Source organism: Portunus trituberculatus, chromosome 5 (genome assembly GCF_017591435.1).
Source record: "Portunus trituberculatus isolate SZX2019 chromosome 5, ASM1759143v1, whole genome shotgun sequence".
NCBI classification, from domain to species: domain Eukaryota; kingdom Metazoa; phylum Arthropoda; class Malacostraca; order Decapoda; family Portunidae; genus Portunus; species Portunus trituberculatus.
This window is the reverse complement of record NC_059259.1, coordinates 11,077,296-11,099,795: the sequence shown is the minus strand read 5'-3', so window position 1 is coordinate 11,099,795 and position 22,500 is coordinate 11,077,296. Positions and strand designations below refer to the sequence as shown.

The window sequence follows — 22,500 nt, the reverse complement described above, 5'->3', positions numbered from 1 at the left end:
TATTAAAAGACTATTTTAGACCATTTTATTGACATTAGGAAGGGTGTATGGAGGTCAGAAGCTTAATGGCCACAGTATTCACTATCTTAAACCCCCACATGAGTTTCTGAAGCTGTACAAAATCACCAAATAGTCACCAGAATGAATATGGAAACGTGTCATGCTACTGAAGATCATCCTGTAATAATCTAACACTTCTAAATTAGTCACCCTTGTTATGCCAGTTCTCACCCTCACCACTCTTTCTTCATTAACCTTCAAATCACCACTAAATAACACAATGACAGCTGTTAGTAGCACAATATAGTACTCACCACTCTCTCCCGCCCTTCCTGTGTTGTTCCCAGCCTCCTGTGGCGATTCGTAATGCTGTAATGAAGGTTTTTATTCTAACACTTACACTGCACTTCACTCTCACGTGTTCCTGTTTACACTGCGCCGTGACGTCATTTGCTGGACATTTAAATCTCTCGCCAATTGTGATTATCGTACTTCTCATCCCTATTGTCGTACTTGTTATCTTTTATTTTATTATTATTATGTCTAATCGTCATATAATGGTTAATATTTTGTGGTAATGAAATGTTTTTTTTTTTCTTGTTACGGTATGTGGATATTTTGGTAATGGTGACAATATAGAATATAGTTATTATATATTTTTTTCATATCAGACTTCCATACTTTTTACCCTTATTGTCGTATTTGTTATCTTTATTTTGTTATCATTATGTCTAATCGCTATTTAATGGTTGATATTTTACGGTAATGAAATGTTAGGCTTTTCTCTATTTATTTATTATTTCATTCTATTTATTCATTTATTCTTACTTTTTATCTTATTTTACTTCTTCCTTTATTTTTATTTATTTTTTATTTATTTATGCATTTTATTTTATTGCTAGTTTTGATGTTTATTTCAAGTGTTCTTTTAAAAATGTGGATATTTTGGCAGTTGGTAATTAATTTTTGAGTTTGCAGTTATTTGCTGTTTGTCCTAATTTTCATATCCATCTTTTTTTTTTTTTTATTCCTTCATCACTTCGCAGTTTCCACGCGTAACTATTAAAACATCGTACCCTGGCTAGAAACTGTCGTACCTTGTATTATGAAAAAATAAATAAATAAATAATCACATAAATAGATCAATAAAAATATAAAATACATAAATAATAAAAAATAATAATAATAAACCTTCGAACATTACTACAATACACTTGAAGGTTGAATAAAACACACACATACAAGAATATCATGGTAGATTTTAATATTGATTTTCATATACTTAAAACTGTACATAATTTCTTCCTTTTCTTTTTAATACTATGAGCAAACGACGGAAGAGACTTAACTGTAAAACTGACTTAAAGATAACAATAATAATAATACAGAGAATTCAGGCAACTTAGAGCCAGTCACACACACATACACACACACACACACACACACAGAGAGAAAGAGAGAGAGAGAGAGAGAGAGAGAGAGAGAGAGAGAGAGAGAGAGAGAGAGAGAGAGAGAGAGAGAATGTATGCCTCTTTGAACAAAATCTTACAAACCAAACAAACTAACAAAAGACGTACTGAATATCAATAATACGTGAAGTAAACTCAAAATAATGAGGAATGATGGGAATGAATAATGTAAGAAAGTAGAATTAGTTATTTGTAAGTTTAGATGAAAAATCGTTCATAATTTGAGAGCACACACACACACACACACACACACACACACACACACACACACACACAGTATACATATAATACAAATCTCACTTTTCGTTGTGATATATGAGAGAGAGAGAGAGAGAGAGAGAGAGAGAGAGAGAGAGAGAGAGAGAGAGAGAGAGAGAGATTAATACTTGACATAGCTTATACAGTGATGAATCAGATGTGAGTGAGTGAGTGAGTGAGTGAGTGAGAGCGAGGAAGTATTTACGACTCAAAAAATCAGTTTGAGCAAATACAATAACTCTTAACAAATACAAACTGAAACAAAAAGAGAAATAGGAAACAATAAAATACGAAAATAAAAGAAAAAAAAATAAATAAAAAAAAATAAATAAATAAATATAAACAATCAAACTTAATTATTTACCAAAACACAAGAAAATGAATAAAATAAAAAAAAAAACATAATATAAAGAAATGTTTTGAGCGATAAATGTGTCTATTAATCAAACCTTCCTTTATTTATTCTTTTTTTTATTTCCTTAAAGAATAAAAAAGAAAGATTTAAACCACAAAAAAAATAATAATAATAATAATAATAATAATAATAATAATAATAATAATAATGTAATCAGCGTAATGTAATTCTAAAGGTACAATATACAGGTTAATTATGCAGGTAATCCTTCAATTAACACACAGGTAACAGGAGAAAAGGCTGGCATACCTGTGTGTGTGTGTGTGTGTGTGTGTGTGTGTGTGTGTGTGTGTGTAAAGGTGAGACGAGTTTTTATATGCAAACACACACACACACACACACACACACACACACACACACACACACACATTCTGATAAAAAGTTCATACAAACAATTAATAACCTTATAAAATATGCACAAAATTCTCACACACACACACACACACACACACACACACACACACACAGCAGGTACTTTATTAGCATTATCTGTACAAACGGCAACATTCCGAAACGACGTATTTAATATAACTAGTCGTATATGACACACACACACACACACACACACACACACACACACACACACACACACACACACACTCAGTAGAAGGAAGGGAAAGGGTTGGAGAAAGGTGTTCGTTGTTGTTGTTGTTGTTGTTGTTGTTAGGTATCTATACAACATTATCATTATTATCTCTATCATTATTTTGGCCAATTTTCTTATCTTTTTACAATTATATATTTTTCATCTAATTATTATCATTTTTCACTTTTATATTTTAGTGAAGTGTGATAAATAGGATCTTAAACACAGACACACAGACAGACAGACAGACAGACAACTCTCATACCTGCCTCCCCTCTCCCTCCACCCCGCCCTGCCTGACATCCCACCAACACCCACAATGCACTACAATGAATGGGGTAAAGTATGAAAAAATATATATATGGCAACTATGCTTACTGTCACCACTCACTGCACCCACAACACACACACACACACACACACACACACACACACACACACACACACACACACACACACACTTTCAACAAGGGTTTTAAATGTAGGTAACTAATACATACATACATACATACAAGGTGTTGAGAATGTGACACCCCAGTAGCAATTATTATATGTTGTGTTACGTATTGACAATCGTACCTCTCTTGTTATTGTATATTGTATGCACGTTTAGCAAATGGGGAAAACAGTCGTACCTTTTTGTTAATTATTGTAAACCGTCTTAGATATAAATGCTCATACTTTTATTGTTAATTAAAGTAAATCCTTTCAGATATAAACAGTCATATTTTTTTTTTTTGATTATCATAAATGTTCACCAAGAAACAGTCATACTTTTCATCTATTATTGTACATCCTCTCAGATATAAACTGTCACACTTTTCTGTTAATTATTGTACACCTAACTAACAATCACACTTTTCCGTTAATCACTATACACATTTCTTAACACACTGTAAATCTGATCAAGAAAAACAAAAACATACTCTTATCAAATTATTATACACTATTTGTTAACTTGAGATACAGAAAACATCATACCTCTCTTTAGATTATTGTACTGACCACACACACACACACACACACACACACACACACACACACACACACTAGGTAAACTAGGTAAATACACACATATGCTATACAATTTAAGAATATGGCAAAATATCAACTTGTACTTAAATTGCATAAAAAAGTAAACACACACACACACACACACACACACACACACACACACACACACACACACACACACACACACACACACCCATTAGCTCAGTGTTTAGAGCACTGGCTTCACAAGCCAGAGGACCGGGGTTCGATTCCCCGGCCGGGTGGAGATATTTGGGTGTGTCTCCTTTGGTGGTGGTGTTCACCTAGCAGTGAGTAGGTACAGGATGTAAATCGAGGAGTTGTGACCTTGTTGTCCCGGTGTGTGGTGTGTGCCTGGTCTCAGGCCTAGCCCAAGATTGGAAATAATGAGCTCTGAGCTCGTTCCGTAGGGTAACGTCTGGCTGGTCTCGTCAGAGACTACAGCAGATCAAACAGTGAAACACACACACACACACACACACACACACACACACACACACACACACACACACACACACACACCACTAAATCTCATCTTTATCACAAGCAATATAAAAAATCAACCTTCCCTTTCCTATCAACTTTCTAAGTCACAAGCCGTCACAAGCATTAACCCCTTCAATACTGGGACACATTTTTATCTTGTGTACGATTAGACCATTTTATTGACATTACGAAGGGTCTATGGAGGCGAGAAGATTAATGGCCACAGACTTCAGTATTTCAATACCCACGTGAGTTTCTGAAGCTGTATAGAATCACCAAATAGTAAGCAGAGTGAATATAAAACGTGTCATGGTACTGAAGTCGTTAAGAGTGAATGGCTGGGAACACAACCCACAGCCACACACACTCACAAACACACAACACACCTTCTCTGGCCACTAATCATCTCAAAACAGGAAACACAGTGATATATCTAAGTTACAAGCATCCTATTTACAATGAGTGTGTTTTGGGTGTGTTTGTTGCTTGGAAGTCTTAACTGGAGTGTTTCAAAATAGTTAGTCTCAGTGTTAATCCTTGCTTTGTCTCTCTCTTTATCACTGTTCATTGTTTTCATTGCCAAACACACTAACAAGTTTCCTATTTACAAGTTATGAGTGTGTTGTTGTGTTACTATCTAGAATATTCCATTTATGGTGTTTTAAAATATGTATTGCCAGTATTTCTCTCTTTTTTTGCTCTTAATCCTTTCTTCTATTCCTTCACCATTCTATTTACAAGTTATGAGTGTGTTTTTGTGTTATTATCAAGAATACCTAATCTATAGTGTTTTAAAATATATGTTGTCATTATTTCTCTCTTTTTTTGCTCTTAAATCTTTCTTCCCTTCCTTTCATCATTATATTTACAAGTTATGAGTGTGTTGTGGTGTTACTATTTAGAAAACTCAATTTGTAGTGTTTCAAAAGAGATGTATTGCCAGCATTTCTCTCTTCTCTCTCTTTTTTTGCTCTTAATCCTTTCTTCCCTTCCTTTCACTGTCTTATTTACAAATTATGAGTGTGTTTTGATGTATTGTTATCAAGAATACTTAATCTATAGTGTTTTAAAATATGTCTTGTCATTATTTTTCTCTTTTTTTTTGCTCTTAAATCTTTCTTCCCTTTGTTTCAGCATCTTATTTACAAGTTATGAGTGTGTTCTGGCATCACTATCTAACAAAACTCAATTCATAGTGTTTCAAAATAGATGTATTGTCATTATTTATCTTTTCTCTCCCTTTTTTTTTTTTTAGTCCTTTCTTCCCTTCCTTTCAGTATCTTATTTACAAGCTATCAGTGTGTTCTGGTGTGTTGTTATCTTGAAACCCCAATTAAGAGTTTCAAAATAGATGTCTTGCCATTAATTCTGTTCTCTCTCTCTCTCTCTCTCTCACTATCATTCCTTTCTCACATCTTTCACTCTCGCACACTATTCTATTTACAAGTTCTGAGTGTGTTCTCTCCACTTGTCACTCTTATAAACAATCAGACACTCTTTCATACCCTTTCCATGCAATACTCATCCTTCCATCCTTCATAATACTCTTTTAAATACTCCCAATACTTTATCCTTTCAATATCCAACTCTTATACTGACCCAAAACTCTATACTCTTCCAATAAGGGTTTCAGTACCATATATTTTTCTTTCATGTAATCTGATACTCTTTCCTTACATATCCAGCTTTCTATCCTTCAATTACCCTTTTCGAACATGCCAATCCTTTATCCTAACACTTTATATCCTAACTTTAATCCTTCGTGTCCTTCTCTTAAGCATTCCAACCCTCTGTCCTGTATTTTTTTTCCTTAACATTCTTTCCTAGCAATATCCCAGCCTTCTATTCTTCATATTACTCTTTCCAAACAATACAATGCTTTATTTCTGGTACCTACTCGCAATCCAACACTGTATATCCTTGCAGTATCCTATTTCTTAACCCTCTATAGTAGTACAATTCTTTACCCTGTTCCTCCACGCCACACCAAACACTATGTACAAACACACACACCCGTCCCCCTCTTCCTCCTCCCGTATGGAGATAAAACGTAAACAAATTGAGTAAACAGTAAACAAGATTGAGTTATATACAAAAGACTGCAGCTCCTTCTGACCCTTTCCTTCCACCTTTCCTCCACTTTGCAGCACCAGTGTGGAAGTGTTTTCTGTACTTCTCCATACACACACATATACACACACACCTGTCAAGCTGCATGGCATATCACAGGCTTGTTTATCTGTACTTTCCCACACCTGTACGACCACAAATGCATCGACACACACCTGTTTAAGTAATAATTTGCATCTTAACACATCTGCTAAACTGCAAATTATATTATACACTTGTTTATCAATCATCTCTAGTATCTCAGACCTGTTTAAGTCATAGTTTGCATCTTGACACATCCGCTATACTGCAAATTATATTATATACCTGTTTATCCATCATTTCTAACATCATACATCTGTTTAAGTCATTGTTTGCACCTTCACACACCTGCCAGGCTACAAATGTCACCACAAAGCTTCCTCTCAATCATCAAACTATTAAAACACCCTTATGAGGACTTTCAACAGGAGTAAATGAGTGGAAAAGAACACACAGCCATGACAAAATGTACATAAAACAGTACATAACACCACTAAAACACCTGCTATACATCTGTCAGTCCGTCAACAGACACACAACAGGGTTAGTGCCGTAAAAAAACACATCTTTCTAAATCATTCTTTTCTCATAGCTATAAACTCTTAAAAACTCACATTCAATATTACACTTCTTTTGACTATTAATGAATAAGATTGAAGTAACATTCTTTTTCATTTCAAACTATCTTTTCTAATAATATTTGGCTGTCTAGCTGTCTATGGCAACATCTATAGGTTCGTGGCACATGCTTATAGAGTGAAATTGGTGTTTTTGTGGTGTAAAGCAGAACAAAAGGAGGGAATCTTAAACTCAATGAAAAACAATTGTAAAAATAGCACAGAGGTTACTGAAGAACATAGTGGCTTTAACAAACTAATACAGTGTGGGGATCTTAAACACACTGAAAAGAATGTAGAAAATTAAAGAGATTACTGATGAATAAAACCTCAACAAATGGCATAGGCAACTGGCTGTGCAAATAAACAAACAGAAGAGCTGAAACTGTACAGGAGACCATTAAAACCCCTTACAATGACTTTCAACAGGAGTATATGTGTGGAGAAGATTGTAGTAGCATGACAAAATTAACTGAAGAGGACCAAACAGTAGACAAGACCACAAAAACACCTTATAATGACTCTCAACAGAAGTAAAATGAGTGAAAAAGAACACACAGCCATGACAAAATTAACAAAAAAGAGGTGAAACAGTAGACAAGACCAGAAAAACACCTTATACTGACTCTCAAAAGGAGTACAAATGTGGTGTGTGTGTGGGAAAGGTTACAATAGCATAACGAAACACTAACTGTCTCTGAGCGCATGTGTGTAGCATCAGCAAGCCAAGAGGAGCTGTAGGAGTAATGGTAGCTTCAGGCAGGGCAGGGAGTGGTGGGGCTGCGTGATGGCTCCTGCTCCGCCTACATGAAGCAATGGCCTAAAGATCGAAGGGCGTGGAGGAGCTCAGCCTGCAAGCGAGCCTCCAACACCAGGATCATCACGTGGACCTGAAAAGTGAGTGAGTGAGTGAGTGAGTGAGTGAGTGAGTGTGGATTGTTAAAGGCAGTACATATATTCCTATCTATTTAAGTAAGGAGCTGGAATGAGAGAGAGAGAGAGAGAGAGAGAGAGAGAGAGAGAGAGAGAGAGAGAGAGAGAGAGAGAGAGAGAGAGAGAGAGAGAGAGAGAGAGAGAGAGAGAGAGAGAGAGAGAGACTACTACTACTACTACTACTACTACTTTCCAGACCTTTATCCCTGTGTATTAGCTAACTCTTTGGACACTGTATGGGACTGGCAAGTGAGTGGGCCTTTTTCCATTTTTTATTTTTCGTTGCTCTTGGCCATTCTTTCCCTTACATTAAACAACAACAACAACAACAACAACTACTACTACTACTACTACTACTACTACTACTACTACTACTACACTACTTCTAACCTTACAAAACAAAACAATATGAGTATAAAATTGAATCAACCACTACCACTACTACTACTACTACTACTACTACTACTAGGGAAGAGGGCCAGCCAAGGACTAAAAAAAAAAAAAAAAAAACATTAAAAAAAGGCTCACTTGAGTGCTGGCTCTCTACAAACATGAGAAAGCGTCAGCCAAATTTAGGGAGCAAATGCCTCAATACTACTACTACTACTACTACTACTACTACTACTACTACTACTACAACTGACCTTCTCACTCTGCAGGAAACCTTTCATGAGGGACAGGTTGGGTTCGGTCCAGCTCAGTTTCTCCGGGTAACAAGCCACAGTCTTCAGGAACAGCTTCAGGTTCCTCTCCAACAGCTGATTGATTTGGCTGTAGTCATAGTCATCGTGCCTGGGTGGGGGGAGGGGAAGGTTAGGTTAGGTTAGGTTAGGTTAGGTTAGGGAGATTAGGTTAGGTTAGGTTAGGTTAGGGAGATTAGGTTAGGTTAAGGTTAGGTAAATTTAGGTTAAGTTAAGGTTTGGTTAAGTTAGATTAGGTTAGGTTGGGGGATAGGTTAGGTTAGGTTAGGTTAGGTTGGGGAATAGGTTAGGTTAGGTTTAGGTTAGGTTAGGTTTAGGTTAGGTTAGGTTGGGGATAGGTTAGGTTAGGTTAGGTTGGGGATAGTGTAATTCTTTTTTTCTCTTTGGTATCTTTTTTCTTTCTTTTCTTTAGCACGTGTCTGGTTTTATTTTTTGCTAGCTATTTCCTTTTTATTTATTTTTTCATCTTTCTTCTATGTTATGTATCTTGATACTTCATTTGTTAGGTCTGTGTGTGTGTGTGTGTGTGTGTGTGTGTGTGTGTGTGTGTGTGTGTGTGTGTGTGTGTGTGTGTGTGTGTGTGTGTAATTCACCTCAGTCGCCTGCTGGTCACCCAGCCAGTCTTCCCCATTACGGAGCGAGCTCAGAGCTCATAGACCGATCTTCAGGTAGGACTGAGACCACAACACACTCCACACACCGGGACAGCGAGGCCACAACCCCTCCAGTTACAACATCCCGTACCTATTTACTGCTAGGTAAACACACCCTACACATTAAGAGGCTTGCCCATTTGCCTCGCCGCACCGGGACTCGAACCCGAGCCTCTCGATTGTGAGTCGAGCATGCTAACCACTACACTACAGTGTGTGTGTGTGTGTGTGTGTGTGTGTGTGTGTGTGTGTGTGTGTGTGTGTGTGTGTGTGTGTGTGTGTGTGTTGTTCACAAAAATACTCCCTGTTTTCTAATTTCACAAACACATTTAACTGAATTCTTCATAGCCTTTAACACACCTCCCTCTCTCACCCTCTCTCTCTCTCTCATACCACCCTAATTTAACCTAACACACACAATCCCATCCTTATCACACCCCGACTGACCTGATCCCATAGAGGCAGTGAAGGTAGTTCCACACCCCGCGCCTGAAGGGGAAGGTGTCAACGTGCGTCTCATGGCCACAAGTGAAGTAGGTGAGGCTGTACGCTGTCTTAAACTTGTCATCGAGGAGGTCTGCCACCTGGCTGTACAACTCACTCAGCAGCGAGAAGCCGTGGTCCTCCCATGAGCAGTCCTGAAGGAGGTAGGGTGTTACTAGTGCCATGTGAGTGAAGGGTGAACACTCAGGAAGATTATATAACTAAATCGTCTGCCCGAGAAATGTTACAGGTGAGATGCTCACTTTGAAAACTGTAGAGGAGAGAATTAACAATGACACACACACACACACACACACACTGGAACTCCCTCCCTGCATCTGCACTTCCGAATTCCTATGACTTGTCTTCTAAGAGGGAGGTATCAAGGCATTTGCTCCCCTACTTTGGCTGACGGTTTTTGCACTTTTTACACTTTTTAGAGAGCCAGCACTCAAGCGGGCCTTTTTTTTAATCTTTCTTTTTTTGCCCTTGGCTGGCCCTCTTTCCTACGTAGAAACACACACACACACACACACACACACACACACACACACACACACACACACACACACACACACACACACACACACACACACACAGTCCCTTGGGCCTCCTGTGAGATTTCCCTCACTCTCTTGCTCTCCCCTCCCTCCCTTGGGGATAAAAAAAATCCTGTTTACAAATGTCTCAGAACAAGGACACGTCCCTGTCTAGATGTCTAGATACGCAGTTGGACTTCAATTATTTTGTTTATATGTCTCTCTGGCGATGTGTGTGTGTGTGTGTGTGTGTGTGTGTGTGTGTGTGTGTGTGTGTGTGTGTGTGTGTGTGTGTGTGTGTGTGTGTGTGTGTGTGTTAAATGAAAGCTATGTTCCTAAGGATGTGTGTTAGTGGTATGAGGGTGAGACAATGAGGGTGAGGGATATGAATAAGGAGTTAGGAGTGAAGGTCAGGGTGTGTAAGGGTGAGTGTGGCGAGGCTGGTGGCATGAGGGTGAGGGATAAGTGAGAGATGTGTTGGTAAGGATGTGTTAATAGTATGAGGGTAAGGGAATGAGGGTAAGGGATAAGAAAAGAAAGTTAGTGAGGTCAGGGTGTCAGTGAACGAGACTTACTGGCATGAGGGTGAGGAATAAATTAGAGCGGTGCTGGTAAGGATTTGGTAAGGATGTGTGTTAGTGGTATGAGGATGAGGGATAAGAATAGAGTTAGGAGTAAATGTCAGGGTGCTTAAGAGAGTGTGGCAAGACTAGTGGCATGAGGGTGAAGGATGAGAGCTGTGTTGGTAAGGATGTGTGTTAAGAGTGACTGAGAATCCTGTGTAGGGAAGGATTGTGTTAGGAATTTAGGATGAAGGAGTGATAGAAAGAAAATAATGAAGTGAAAAGTAGGAAATATGAAGAAATGAATGAAGAGAGATGAATGAAAAGACTAACAGGAAAATACACTGTAGAAAGGAATGAATAATAAACAAAACTACACAAAAAGTAAGAAAGCAAATAAGAAAAAATCATTACAACAAAACAAAAAAATATAGAAAAACAAAATAAAAAGAAATAGACAAATAATTCTCATAATAATCATAAGTGCAAGATCTCTGTCTCTGTCTCTGTCTCTTATCTCTCCTTTGCCTATCTCTGTTTGCTGGGAGGAACATGATGTAGCCCTCCTATCTCTCTCTCTCTCTCTCTCTCTCTCTCTCTCTCTCTCTCTCTCTCTCTCTCTCTCTCTCTCTCTCTCTCTCTCTCTCCTTGTAAGACAAAGGTAGAGATAGAGAAAGAGATAAAGATTTGTGTTTAGGCTTCTCTTTTATCTGCTGCTAAGATCATTGGGTACTGAACACACACACACACACACACACACACACACACACACACACACAAGAGTGAAAGAAGAATCAGGAGTATGTACAAGATAGGAAATGAAGACATAAAAACCAGTCATGAAGAAAAAGACCTTGGGGTGACAATTACCAATGACCTATCGCCAGAGAGACATATAAACAAAATAATTGGAGAAGTATTGAACTTATTGAGGAACATAAGAGTGGCGTTCGTATATTTAGATGAAGAAATGATGAAGAAAATAATTACTGCAATGATAAGACCAAGGCTTGAATATGCAACAATACAGTGGGCTCCGAACTTAAAGAAACACATAAGGAAACTAGAGAAAGTACAGAGGGCTGCAACAAAATGGTGCCTGACTTAAGAGATTTGACTTATGAAGACAGACTGAACAGAATGCAACTTCCGACCCTGGAAAACAGAAGAGAAAGGGGAGACCTGATAGCAATATACAGAGTGATGATTGGCATGGAAAAATGGATAGGGAAGATCTGTGTATGTGGAATGAAAGAATGTCGAGAGGGCATGGGAAAAACTAAAATGGCCACTTATAGGAGAGATGTGAAAAAATATAGCTTCCCTCATAGAAGGGTGGAAGCATGGAATAGTTTAGACGTGGAAGTGGTCAACGCAAGGAATATTCATGATTTTAAGAAAAAGCTGGACATTAGTAGATATGGAGACGGGACAGTACGAGCATAGCTCTTTTCCCGTATGTTACAATTAGGTAAATACAATTAGGTAGGTAAATACACACAAGAAAGGCTGAAGAAAATGGGACTGCCAACCTTACAAGACAGAAGAGAATGGGGGGACCTAATAACAATGTATAAAATAGTAAATGGCATTAAAAAGATAGACAAAGACGACCTGGTGCTGGTGACAGAAGCTAGAAGGACAACAGGACATGTAAAGAAGACCAGGACGAGGCAGTGTGTGAAGGATGTTGGAAGATACAGTTTTCCACACAGAATGGTGGAAAAGTGGAATGCATTGAGTGATCAAGTTGTTGCAGTACATAATGTGCATAACTTTAAAGAAAAATTAGATAAATGGAGACATGGAGACAGGACACTATGAGCCCCACTCCAACCCTGTACAATACAACTAGGTAAATACACACACTTTCAATATCTATATTTCTCATTCTCTAGATAAAATTTGTTTCATCCCTCACTCTCTCTCTCTCTCTCTCTCTCTCTCTCTCTCTCTCTCTCTCCATTTTCATCCTTTTCTCTTCGTATCTCCTTCCCTTCACCCCTCCCTCCTTTCTCTCCTTTTCCTCTTTCCTTTCCTATCTACTTTTCTTAGTTCTTTTCCTTTCCTTCTCCTCTTCTTACTTTCTCCCTCTTCTTTACTTTTCTTCCTTTCTTCTTCTCTCGCTCTCTTCCTTTTCCTACTTTCTGTAATTTCTTTCTCTCGTATTTCATCTTTTTTCTCTTCCCTTTTATCTCCTTCCTTTTACCCTCCCTCCTTTCTCTCCTTTCCTCCTCTTCTTCCCTATCTACTTTTCTCAATTCTTTTCCTTTTCTTCCATGCCTTTCTTTCCTTCTCTTCTTATTTTCTCTCTTCTTTATTTTCCTTCCTTCCTTCCATCTACACTCTCCCTTTATCCTCTCTCTCTTTTGTCTGTCCTCCCTTTCCTTATCTTTCTTTCCTTATACACCCTTTTCTCCTCTTTCTTTCTATCTCCTTAATTTCATCCCTATCCATTCTCTTCCCTTTATTTATCCTTTAATTTCCTCTCTCTTTCTTTATTTCCCTTCCTCTATCACCTGCTACTAATTCTCTTCTTCATTTATCATTTCCTTCCCTCTACATACCTTTCTTTATTTCCTCTTCTCTTCCCTTCCCTTCCTTTCCTTCTCTTTCCCTTCCTCTATTCCTTTATTTTAATCTCTATCTTCCCTTCTCTTACCTTCATTTATCATTTTTCTCTCCCCTTCTTTCTTTCTATCCCCCTTCCTTCACTCTCCTACCCTTCCCTCCCTTCCAGCCACTCCCTCAACACCTTACCTGTGACTTCAAGGTGGGCACAGCATTCTTCTCCCCTCTCTTGCTGAAGTCAGTGTAGATGTAGTCTCTGTCAGGCGAGAGGTGTTCATAGCGGCCCTGGCTGTCTGGCACACACTCTACGTCAGGGGTGGATATGTTGGCTGTCTGTTTCTTTAGCTTCTCAAAACTGTGGGTGGAAAAAGAGTGTTTGAAGTTATGTGTTGGGTTTATTTGAGGTAGATTTCAGAACTGTGTGGGAAAGGAGAGTGTTTGAGGTTAATACACTGGGTTTATTTGGAGGCTTTCAGAACTGTGGGTGGAAAAAGAGTGTTTGAGGTTATGCATTGGGTTTATTTGGGTTTATTTGGGGGAGTTTCAAAACTGTGGGTGGAAAAAAGAGTGTTTCAGGTTATGCACTGGGTTTATTTGGAGTTTTTTTTTGTGTGTGCAAAAAAAAAAAGAAAAACAAAATAAAACACTAACTTAACTTAACCTAACCTAACCACATGACAACTGAACAAAACTGAGATGCCAGAGTTGTGTTGGGGTTTGGGTTGCTTTCCACTACGTTAGGTAAAAATTCAGATTAGGTTAAGTAGAATTTTGGTTGGGCAGGTGTTTAGGTGTCTGAAATAAAGGTGTTGCTATGATTTTGTATGGCTGAGGTTAGATTAGGTTAGGTTAGGTTAGATTGGATGCAGTTTTGGTTTGGCAGGTGATTGGGTGTCTAAAATAAAGATGTTGCTATGATTTTGTATAGTTTAATTTAGGTTAGGTTTGGTTGGGCAGGTGTTAGATGTCTGAAATAAGGGTGTTGCTATGACTTAAATAGTTCAGGTTAGGTTAGGGTTAAGTTTTAGGGTTGGGCAGGTAACTTGGTATCTAAAATAAGGGTGTTGCTATGGTTGGTTAAGTTTTGGGTTTGGCGGGTGATAGATGTCTGAAATAAATTTGTTGCTATGATTTAAATAGTTCAGGTTAAGTTATGTTAGGTTAGGTTAGGTTAGATATAGGTTAGGTTAGGTTAGGTTAGGTAGGGAAGGTTAGGTTAGGTTAGGTTAGGTTAGATAGGGAAGGTGTGTGGGTATCTAAAATAAAGAAGTTGCCAAGATTTTGTACAGTTCAGGTTAGGTTAGGTTAAGTTTTAGTTGGGCAAGTGTTTGTGTGTCTGAAATAAAGGTGTTGCTATGGTCTAAATACTTCAGGTTAGTTACTATGTTACATTAGGTTAGGCTTAGTGTTGATAGTGTTGTGTGTTCAAATTAAGTGTGTTGCTATGAGACTATGAGGGTTACTTAGGTTAGGCCTAGGTCAGATTTGGCATGTGTTTGTTTGAAATAGATGTGTTGCTATGAGAACAAAAATGTCGACTTTGGTTAGGGGTAGGTTAGGTCAAGACAGAACCACTCACATCCTCCTCCTCCTCCTCCTCCTCTACCTCCTGGCACTCAAACTACCTCTTCCTTCTCCTTCTCCCAGCACTAAATCTCCTCCTCCTCCTCCTCCTCCTCCTCCTCCTCCTCCTCCTCCTCCTCCTCCTCCTCCTCCTCCTGCTGCAGCATGGACACTCACCTCATCCTGGTGCACTCCTCGGACACACAGGAAAAGTCGGAGTGGGCCACAGACAGTGTCCTCATCCTCTCCACCAGAATGTCCACACCACCCTCGCTAAGCTCCTGGCTGCTGGGCGACCCTGACGTGCATCCCTGTGGTAGAGAGAGGCCCTTGGTAATGCTGACACTCATGCTGCTACTGATGCTGCTGCTACTACTACTATTACTACTGGTTAAAGGTTCACACATTGTAGGCCAAATGAGCCAAAATAACATACATCCTTTTCTTTTTTGTACTATGATAGGTACTACTACTACTACTACTACTACTACTACTACTACTACTACTACTACTACTATTACTACTACTATTCCTGGTTATGGTTCACACATATTGCAAACCAGAACCAAAATCATATCCTCTTTTTCTTTTAACTACAACTACTATTACTATTACTACTACTACTACTACTACTATTACTACTACTACTGCTGCTGGTAGAGTACATATAGTGCAACAGGGCAAAACAAAGAATGATAACAGAGAGAGAGAGAAATAAAATGAGGAAGAAGAAGGAAGATAAAGGAAAGAAGTATGAAATGAAAGAAGAGACAGGAGGAGAGAAATTACTACTACTACTACTACTACTACTACTACTACTACTACTGCTGCTGCTACAATAAAACCACAATTTCCATCAATCATTTCATAATAGACTAAAATGACCCTAATCTCTTGCTGTTAACCACACACACACACACACACACACACACACACACACAGATCACCCCCTCTGATGCACACACATACTCACACACATGCTATCACCACTATCTCACACACACACACACACACACAAGCACACAAACACACAAACTGGGCCACTTCGCTTGGGACAAACAGACAAACGGACAAACAGAAAGAAATAAACCGCAAAAGAAAAAAACACCAATTTTTGTGAGATAAGAGAGAGAGAGAGAGAGAGAGAGAGAGAGAGAGAGAGAGAGAGAGAGAGAGAGAGAGAGAGAGAGAGAGAGAGAGATAAGATGTGTTTGTTATCAGAGTATTGCTTTCACCAGATTCAATTGCTCTCTCTCTCTCTCTCTCTCTCTCTCTCTCTCTGATAACAAGATAAGGTAGTTTACTCTCACTTTTCACCTATTTCCATACCTAACTCCAGTAACTAGACAGGTAAAGTAGTAGTAGTAGTAGTAGTAGTAGTAGTAGTAGTAGTAGTAGTAGTAGTAGTAGTAGTAGTAGTAGTAGTAGTAGTAGTAGTAGTACACACAACCTTTGAGAGAGAGAGAGAGAGAGAGAGAGAGAGAGAGAGAGAGAGAGAGAGAGAGAGAGAGAGAGAGAGAGAGAGAGAGAGAGAGAGAGCGCCAGATGTCAACAAACTACAGCTCTGACAAAGAAAAATTTCCCTTCTTCTTATTCCTCTTTTTCTTTCCCTTTCTCTTCCATTACCTACTCATCTCCTCCTCCTCCTCCTCCTCCATTTCCAGCCTACATCACTCTTCCTTCTTTTTCCTTCTTCCTTTTCTCTTTTTCCTTTTTCTTCCTTCTGCATCTTCTTTTCCCCTTCTTCCTACACCTCTTCCTTTTATTCCTCCTCCTCTTCCTCCTACATCTATTTTTTTCTTTCCTTCTTCCTCCTCATACATTTTGTCAACCTTTCTATCTGTTTACCTCTCTCTATTAGTCTATTTGTCTGTCTGTCTGTCTGTCTGTCTGTTTGCTATATGTGAGTGTTTGTAGTGTTTGTGTGTGTTTGTAGACTGTTTGTGTGTGTTTGTAGAGTGTTTGTGTGTGTTCATGTGTGTTTGTGTGTGTTTGTAGAGTGTTCATGTGTGTTTGTGTGTGTTTGTAGAGTGTTCATGTGTGTGTGTGTGTGTAGAGTGTTCATGTGTGTTTGTGTGTGTTTGTAGAGTGTTCATGTGTGTTTGTGTGTGTGTGTAGAGTGTTCATGTGTGTTTGTGTGTGTGTGTGTGTGTGTGTGTGTGTGTGTGTGTGTGTGTGTGTGTGTGTGTGTGTGTGTGTGTGTGTGTGTGTGTGTGTGTAGAGTGTGTGTGTTTGTGTGTGTGTGTGTGTAGAGTGTTCATGTATTCACCTAGTTGTAATTTTACAGGGCCTGGGTATCATACTGGTGTGGCCCCGTCTCCATATCTACACACATCCAACTTTCCTTTAAAACTATGCACACTCCTTGCTGACACCACCTCCTCACTCAAACCATTCCACACCTCCACACATCTTTGTGGGAAACTATATTTCTTCACATCCTTCAAGCATATTCCCTTGGCTATCTTTTTACTATGCGATCTTGTAGTTCTATTTAAGTTTTCCTCTCTCAACATCATTTGCTCATTATCCACTTCATCCAGTCCATTCAACAGTTTATAAACCTGTATTAAATCTCCTCTTTCTCTTCTTTGTTCCAAGGTAGGCAAATTCATTTCTTTTAATCTCTCCTCATAGGTCATTTCTGCCAATTCCGGAACCATTTTTGTTGCCATTCTCTGCAATCTCTCCAACTTCCTTATATGCTTCTTTTTATAAGGGGACCAAACCACTCCAGCATATTCCAATCTTGGTCTAATTACCATACTAATTAATTTCTTCATCATATCTTTATCCATATAATGGAAGGCTAATCCAATATTTTTATCAAATTATACGTTTCTCCAAACATCTTATCAATATGAGCCTCAAACTGCCCATGGTCTTGTATTATCACTCCCAAATCCTTTTCCTTTTCCACCTTTTTCAACACTACTTCTTCACCCATCTTATATGACCCTCTTGGCCGTCTTCCACTCTTCCCATCTCCATCACATGACTTTTGCTCAGATTAAATTCCATTTGCCACCTCTTGCTCCACTCCCAAATCTTATCCAGGTCTGCCTGTAAAATTTCACAATCTTCTTCACTCTTCACACACCTACACAACTTCGCATCATCCGCAAACAAATTAATATAACTGTTTACTCCCTCTGGCATATCATTAATATAGACAAGGAAAAGTATTGGTGCCAGCACTGAGCCTTGTGGGACTCCACTCTCCACCACCAACCAGTTCGACTTTGCATCCCTCATTACCGTTCTCATCTCCCTCCATCTCAAGTAGTTTTCCATCCACTTTAACACTTTTCCTTTCAGTCCTCCATAAATCTCTACTTTCCATAACAGTCTCATGTGAGGTGGTACCTTGTCAAAAGCTTTCTTTAAATCCAAATATACACAGTCCATCCATCCCTCCCTCTCTTGTATTTTGTCAACCACTCTTGAATAAAAGCTCAGTAGATTTGTTACACATGACCTCCCTTTCCTAAAGCCAAATTGATGATCCGATAATAACTTATGATCCTCCAGGAACTGTATCCAATATTTCTTTATCACCCTCTCACAAATCTTGCCGACCACACTTGTTAAAGACACAGGTCTATAGTTAAGAGGCTCTTCCTTACTGCCTCCCTTATAAATGGGCACCACTTCAGCTCTCTTCCACTCTACTGGTACTTCCCTGTTTCTAATGAGCACCTTATAATATCATATAATGGATCAATCAATTCTTCTCTACATTCCTTCAATAATTTTCCTGAAACTTCATCTGGTCCCATCGCTTTATCATCTTTAAGTTCCTCCAACATTTTATATAACTCCTTTTTAGGTATCTTAATGTCATCCATGTGCACATTTCCTTCTACATTCTGAGGCTTTACAAACATTGTTTCTTCAGTAAATACTTGCTGAAACCTATTATTTAGCAATTCCGCTATATTCTTAGGGTCATCTACTATCCCTTGTTGTTTGTGTGTGTGTGTAGAGTGTTTATGTGTGTTTGTGTGTGTGTGTAGAGTGTTCATGTGTGTTTGTGTGTGTGTAGAGTGTTCATGTGTGTTTGTGTGTGTGTGTGTGTAGAGTGTTCATGTGTGTTTGTGTGTGTGTGTGTAGAGTGTTCATGTGTGTGTGTGTGTGTGTGTAGAGTGTTCATGTGTGTTTGTGTGTGTGTGTAGAGTGTTCATGTGTGTTTGTGTGTGTGTGTAGAGTGTTTATGTATGTTTGTGTGTGTGTGTAGAGTGTTCATGTGTGTGTGTGTGTGTGTGTAGAGTGTTCATGTGTGTTTTGTGTGTGTATAGTGTTTATGTATGTTTTGTGTGTGTGTGTGTGTGTGTGTGTGTGTGTGTGTGTGTGTGTAGAGTGTTCATGTGTGTTTTGTGTGTGTGTGTGTAGTATTTATATGTGTGTGTGTGTGTAGAGTGTTTATGTGTTTTGTGTGTGTGTGTGTTTATGTGTGTTGTGTGTGTGTGTGTGTGTGTGTGTGTGTGTGTGTGTGTGTGTGTGTGTGTGTGTGTGTGTGTGTGTGTGTGTGTGTGTGTGTGTGTGTGCAGTCTTATGTGTGTTTGTGTGTGTGTGTGTAGAGTGTTTATGTGTGTTTGTGTGTGTGTGTAGAGTGTTTATGTGTGTTTGTGTGTGTGTAGAGTGTTCATGTGTGTTTTGTGTGTGTGTAGAGTGTTCATGTGTGTGTGTGTGTGTGTGTGTGTGTGTGTGTGTGTGTGTGTGTGTGTGTGTGTGTGTGTGTGTGTGTGTGTGTGTGTGAGTGCATGTGTGTTGTAGTGTTTATGTGTTTGTAGAGTGTTTATGTGTGTTTGTAGAGTGTATGTGTGTATTTGTAGAGTGTTTATGTGTGTTTGTAAAGTCTTTATGTGTGTGTGTGTGTGTGTGTGTGTGTGTGTGTATAAAGTGCATGTGTGTGTTTGTAGAGTGTTTATGTGTGTTTGTAAAGTGTTTATGTGTGTTTGTAGAATGTATGTGTGTATTTGTAGAGTGTATATGTGTTTGTAGAGTGTTTATGTGTGTTTGTATGTCTTTTTATCTATCTATCCACTGTTTCCAATCCCAGGCACTGTTACCTGTACAAAGAGTGAAGGGTGGGCCGTGGCATCCCCGGACGCTGCCTCTATGCCGGTGCCAATGATGAAGGAGGACAGCGCGTGGAACTGTGCCATGATGCAGATCGCGTGGGTCAGCTCACTTGCCGACCAGCTGCTCTTCAGAAGCTTCTGTTGGGGAGAGGTTAGGTTAGGTTACGTTAGGATGTGGTGGTGGTTGTGGTGGGTTTAGTTTGGCGAGGTTAGAAATTTTACTCTTCCTCTTCCTCCTCCTCCTCCTCCTCCTCTTTCTCTATTTTTTTACCACTCCTCTTTCTCTTCTTCTGTCCTTTAGCTTTTTCTCTTCTTTTCCTCCTCCTCCTCCTCTTCCTTCTCCTCCTCCTCTTCCTCTTCCTCTTCCTCCTCCTCCTCCTTCTCTTTCTGTATTTTTTTTACCACTCCTAATTCTCTTCTTCTGTCCTTTAGCTTTTTCTCTTCTCTTTCCTCCTCCTCCTCCTCCTCCTCCTCCTCCTCCTCCTCCTCCTCCTCCTCCTCCTCCTTCTCTTCCTGTATTTTTTACCTCTCCTCCTTCTCTTCCATCTTTTATCTTTTATTTCTTCTTTTTCTTCCTCCTCCTCCTTTATTTACATTTTCCTCCTTCTCTTCCTTTATTTTTTCCTCTTCATCCTCCTCCTCTTCTTTTCCTTTTGTTTCTTTTCCTCCTTTTTATTTTTACTTCTTCCTCCTCCTCCTCCTCTTTTTTTACTTCTCCTCTTTATTTCTTCTTCTTTTCTTTCTTTTCTTTGCTTTTCCTCTCCTTATTCTTTATTTTCTTTGCATGTGAGAAATTAATTAAAAAATATTATTTCTATTTATGTTTATACTCTACAAAACAAAACTTAATTGATCTCTCTCTCTCTCTCTCTCTCTCTCTCTCTCTCTAAAAACAACCTTTCTCTTTTCTATATTAGCAAGTAAATATGTCGTGTTTATTTGTGCGAGTGAAAATGTTTTAATATTTCTCTTTCCCTCTAAAGTTTGTGTGTGTTGGCCTGTCTGTCTGTCTGTGTGTCTCTCCCTCTCCCTCTCCTCTCTCTCATCTACACTCAATGATTGCCTCTGCCTCTCCCTCTCTTACTCACCCATTCTCTCACACCTTACTCATGCTGGCCTCTCTCTCTCTCTCTCTCTCTCTCTCTCTCTCTCTCTCTCTCTCACCCACAAATTTACAAATAACATTCTCTCTCTCTCTCTCTCTCTCTCTCTCTCTCTCTCTCTCTCTCTCGACCATTCCTTACACACACATACTGACAACACTCATACTCTCTCTCTCTCTCTCTCTCTCTCTCTCTCTCTCTCTCTCTCTCTCTCTCTCTCTCTCTCTCAACCATTCCTTACACACACATACTGACAGCATTCATCTCTCTCTCTCTCTCTCTCTCTCTCTCTCTCTCTCTCTCTCTCTACCCACTACCCCCACCACAAACCAACCTAACCCTTCTATTATCCCTCTCTCTCTCTCCCTCTCACCCTACCACACCCACACCACCTCTTCCTCTCCCTCCCACCCTCCCTATCCCCCATCCCTTCCTTACCTGTACATGGTGGTGGTCAAACATCCAGGGACGGTGAGCAAGGATCAGGTTGGTGGAGTGGAGGTCTCTCAGCTTCTTAGGGGCGTACTGTAAGCCCTCCAGCCACTCCTCAGGCCCTCCTACCTCCAGGAACGCTGCCTTCTGCTCCTCCACCAGGTAGGAACATTCGTGTCTGCAGGCTGCCTGTGTGTGGAGGGTCAAGAAATGTGGTTTTTATTAGTATTTTTCTGATTTATTTATTATTTTTGAGCATTTATGGTATATTAAGAGCATTTGTGTCTAGGCTGCCTGTGTGTGGAGCATGAATAAATGGGGTTTTTATTTGTTATTTTCTATTTATTTATTATTTTTTAGCATTTCTGGTGTAGGAGGAGCATTTGTGTCTAGGCTGCCTGTGTATTTTTCCTATTTATTTATCATTTTTGAGCATTTAAGGTATAGAAGGAGCATTTGTGTCTAGGCTGCCTGTGTAGATGGTGAATAAATGGTGGGTTTTATTAGTATTTTTATCTATTTATTATTTTCTGAGCATTTATGGTGTAGGAAGGAGCATTTGTGGGTGAATAAATAAGGTTGTTATCTTTTTTACCTTCTTTTTATGATCTTTTGTCATGTATCTTATTTCATGTGTCCAGTATAATGGTTCGGGAAGGTATTCAGGTAAGCAGTGGTGTTGTTAAGAGTATTGTGTCTAAGCTGCCTGTGTGTGTGGATCTCAAATATATAGCTCTTTATTATCTTTTGGTCCTATTTCATGTTTTTGTGTCGTTTTTCATGTTTTTTTTCATGTTTTTTTCATGTTTTTTTTTTGTCGTTTTTCATGATTTTTTTGTCGTTTTTCAAGTTTTTTTGTCG

General features: G+C 39.1%; 1 protein-coding gene and 1 long non-coding RNA gene across 3 annotated transcripts in view; both read right to left on the bottom strand.

Moving 5' to 3' along the window:
- Nucleotides 1-1,239: 1,239 nt before the first annotated feature.
- Nucleotides 1,240-3,989, bottom strand: LOC123516239. Its single transcript, XR_006678129.1, has 2 exons — nt 3,129-3,989; nt 1,240-2,741 (listed from the first exon to the last, which is right to left on the bottom strand). It is a non-coding gene; the product is annotated as an uncharacterized LOC123516239 (long non-coding RNA).
- Nucleotides 3,990-4,963: 974 nt separating this feature from the next.
- LOC123516223 (sestrin-2-like) overlaps nt 4,964-22,500 on the bottom strand; it is a 37,947-nt gene continuing 20,410 nt past the window's right edge. For both annotated transcript variants that reach the window (XM_045275441.1, XM_045275449.1), the window contains 7 exons: nt 21,646-21,828; nt 20,093-20,242; nt 15,198-15,331; nt 13,647-13,812; nt 9,749-9,939; nt 8,592-8,739; nt 4,964-7,904 (listed from right to left, as the gene is read on the bottom strand). In XM_045275441.1, coding sequence (XP_045131376.1) covers nt 7,818-7,904; nt 8,592-8,739; nt 9,749-9,939; nt 13,647-13,812; nt 15,198-15,331; nt 20,093-20,242; nt 21,646-21,828 — 1,059 coding nt within the window. In that variant the 3' untranslated portion in view covers nt 4,964-7,817. The remainder of the gene's footprint in view (nt 7,905-8,591; nt 8,740-9,748; nt 9,940-13,646; nt 13,813-15,197; nt 15,332-20,092; nt 20,243-21,645; nt 21,829-22,500) is intronic.